This window comes from Phacochoerus africanus, chromosome 8 (assembly GCF_016906955.1).
Source record: "Phacochoerus africanus isolate WHEZ1 chromosome 8, ROS_Pafr_v1, whole genome shotgun sequence".
Lineage (NCBI taxonomy): Eukaryota > Metazoa > Chordata > Mammalia > Artiodactyla > Suidae > Phacochoerus > Phacochoerus africanus.
Window position 1 is genome coordinate 95904556 of NC_062551.1, and position 3010 is coordinate 95907565.

The window sequence follows — 3010 nt, forward strand, 5'->3', positions numbered from 1 at the left end:
TTTCTTTTTAGGGTCGCACTCATGGCATATGGAGGTTCTCAGGCTAGGGGTCCAATTGGAGCTGCAGCCACAGCAACACTGGATCTGAGCCAAGTCTGTGACCTACACCACAGCTGATGCAACGCTGGATCCTTAACCCACTGCGCTAGGCCAGGGATCGAACACTCATCCTCATGGACACTAGCTGGGCTCATTACCCCTGAGCCACAACAGGAACTGCCTGGTCTGGCTGTTTCTAAACCACCTTATCTAAGGACAGTGCAGGCGAAGAGCTGCAGGGAGAACTTTTCGTCTAGTACCTGCTAGGGAACCTACAGGCTGCTGGGAAGCCGTGGAGACAGATGAGCTCCCTGAAGGTCTTGCGCATCTCCTGGCTGCGGAAGGCGTATATCAGAGGGTCGATCACAGAGTTACACATAATGAGGATGAGGTACATGTTGAAGTGAGACATAAAGCAAGAGCAGTAGAGGTTCTGAGGGCAAGAAATCATCAGGATGAGGTGGAGGAAGAAGGGGGCCCAGCACACGATGAAGACGCCCAGCAGCATGGCCAAGGTCACGGCGCCCTTCATGCTGGTCCTCTGCCGAGCGGAGTGGTACCCGGGCAGTGCCGCGATGCGCCGGACGTGAGCGCGAGCCTGGAGGAACATGTGCGCGTACAGGGAGGCCATGAGGAGCAGCATGGTCAGGAACATGGCGACAAGGCAGACCACGACGTACGTGGACTCGTAGTACACGATGAAGACCGGGCCGCAGCCCGTGCACAGGGCCCAGATGCCAGCGATGATGGCGCCGCAGCGCCGCCCGGTCATGAGGTGCTGGTAGCGCAGTGCGTAGAAGATGGTCAAGTAGCGGTCCACCGCCACCGCCAGCAGGCTGCACATGGAGGCCACCAAGGAGATGCAGATCATGGAGTCGAACACGTTGTCCAGGTGCCGCACGGAGGCGTCTGACAGCACTAGGTGCTTGTTGGCGATCAGGTAGATGGTGATGGTTTCCCAGGAGTTGGACAAGCTCACCAGCATGTCGGCCACTGCCAGGCTGCACACAAAGAAATACATGGGCACATGGAGGTTCTTGTTCCTCGCGATGGCCCCAATGACCAAGATGTTCTCCAGCAGGCTGAGGAGGCCCAGGGTCAGGAACACCTCCACTGCCATGCCCATGTCCTCGCACGGAGAGGACATGTTCCCCACACTCGGCCCTGAGACGTTGCCCTCTGTGGTGTTCAGCTGAAGGTCCAGGAAGTGCAGGTGGAAGGAGGAGTTCATTGTGCCTGGTCTTGACAGCAGGTTTGCTGTAAAACAGGTTTTAATTAGTGATCCAGAGAGGTTAACAAACTATTGAAGAAGCACAAATCGGGGGGAGAGTGACTGCTCGCTTGGTAAGCAACTCACGTTCCCTGCCTGGATCCTGATCCGGAAATAGAGTTGCCTCCGCATGGAGGCTTGGGATCTTCACAGCCTCCTCTGGCCTTCGCTCTGCAAGCTCTCATTCCTCACACTGCTCTCAGCAAGAGAGTTTCACTGTTTATGCTGGTCATCCTGGTGCCCAGCTCACTCTGAAAAGTGCCCCCACTCACAACCTGCAAAGTTCCCACGTCCCCTGGCTTCACATTCCAAGGCCACTGGCCGCTTGGGCAGGTGGGCCCAGCGTTCTGAAGGGCGTGCAGGCCCACCTTCTCTGAAGAGAGGTGGACAGGCCTCTCTCCCTGCTCACCTTGACTCCTGGGTGACATCCCGTCAGAACCATACCCGCATTGTAACTAAGGTTGTAAGCAAGGTGATCCAGTAACGGGAGCATAATCCCAATTAAAGTTACTGTCTTCGATTCATAAATTGAGGTTTCACATCCATGGTAAAATTGGGGCACACAGAATGCTGTTTTTCCCTCAATTAAACTTCGCCTAATTCCGCATTTGAAATTCCAGAGTCTGATGAAGAGGTAGTTGTACAAGTCCCACATACGCCAAGTATGGAGAAACAAGGCGTTACATTTACCAAGAACCAGAGCAAGCTACTGCTCTCCTCTGTTGCCCAATTTCTCTCCCGGATTTATATTAAAAAGTCCCTTTGCCCTCAGAGTCAGAGCACACCACGGGAGAGCATTCGACTGTCTGTCATCATTGTCCTCATCAATACCTCGGTCTCTGAGCAGTAATCACGTCTTATTTATGCCTAGTTCGTCTCAGAGGTGACGGCGCCTCCCAGTCATCTGAGTCCCCACCTAGCTCCCTACATGTAGGTCAGGCATGGGTGCATCCTTTCAAGCCACCTAAGCAAATAGAAAGCAGGGCTATTTACCTGTCTCCCTCACGCCTCTCCTCATGCGCAGCAGCCTCACCCAGGACGCTGGCTCAGCCTGGGCACTGGGTATCCACGGGCTGGGATGGGCCAAGTGCCATCACCCAGGACAGGCACCCTGCCGGCAGAAGCGGCTGGAGCCTCCTTGCGGCTTCTGGCCTTTATGCAGCCTCTCGGCCCTCCTCCCGTCACCGCCCCCTCCATCCTACTCTCCAGCATGGGCCTGAGGTACCACCTAGTGGTGGAGCCAAGAGCAGACCCCTCCGGTGCCCGGTGATGCTGCTCTGGCCATTAGCCCTGAGCTCCTGGGGACACCTTCCCAGGGCAACCTGCTGTTCGCAGAAACTCCTCCAAATGTGAGTTCAAATGTTTTCCATCAGTTATTCTTTTTGACTTTGCTTGTCTCTTCTTCGTGGGCACTGATGAAAATGCTGTGAGGGGAGTTCCCGTCGTGGCGCAGTGGTTAACGAATCCGACTAGGAACCATGAGGTTGCGGGTTCGGTCCCTGCCCTTGCTCAGTGGGTTAACGATCCGGCGTTGCCGTGAGCTGTGGTGTAGGTTGCAGACGCGGCTCGGATTCAGCATTGCTGTGGCTCTGGCGTAGGCCGGTGGCTGCAGCTCCGATTCAACCCCTAGCCTGGGAACCTCCATATGCCACGGGAGCGGCCCAAGAAATAGCAAAAAAAAAAAAAAAAAAGAAAGAAAAT

At 55.2% G+C, this 3010-nt stretch overlaps 1 protein-coding gene across 1 annotated transcript; it reads right to left on the reverse strand.

The window, feature by feature from the left end:
* Positions 1-203: 203 nt before the first annotated feature.
* MC5R (melanocortin 5 receptor) lies at positions 204-1294 on the reverse strand. Its single transcript, XM_047792405.1, has one exon. It carries the CDS (start codon positions 1268-1270, stop codon positions 293-295), a length of 978 nt encoding a protein of 325 aa, XP_047648361.1. The 5' UTR covers positions 1271-1294; the 3' UTR covers positions 204-292.
* Positions 1295-3010: the final 1716 nt, after the last annotated feature.

What these genes read in the sequence shown, in the direction of transcription:
- MC5R (XM_047792405.1), bottom strand. Translation starts at nt 1,270, where the DNA reads ATGAACTCCTCCTTCCACCTGCACTTCCTGGACCTTCAGCTGAACACC.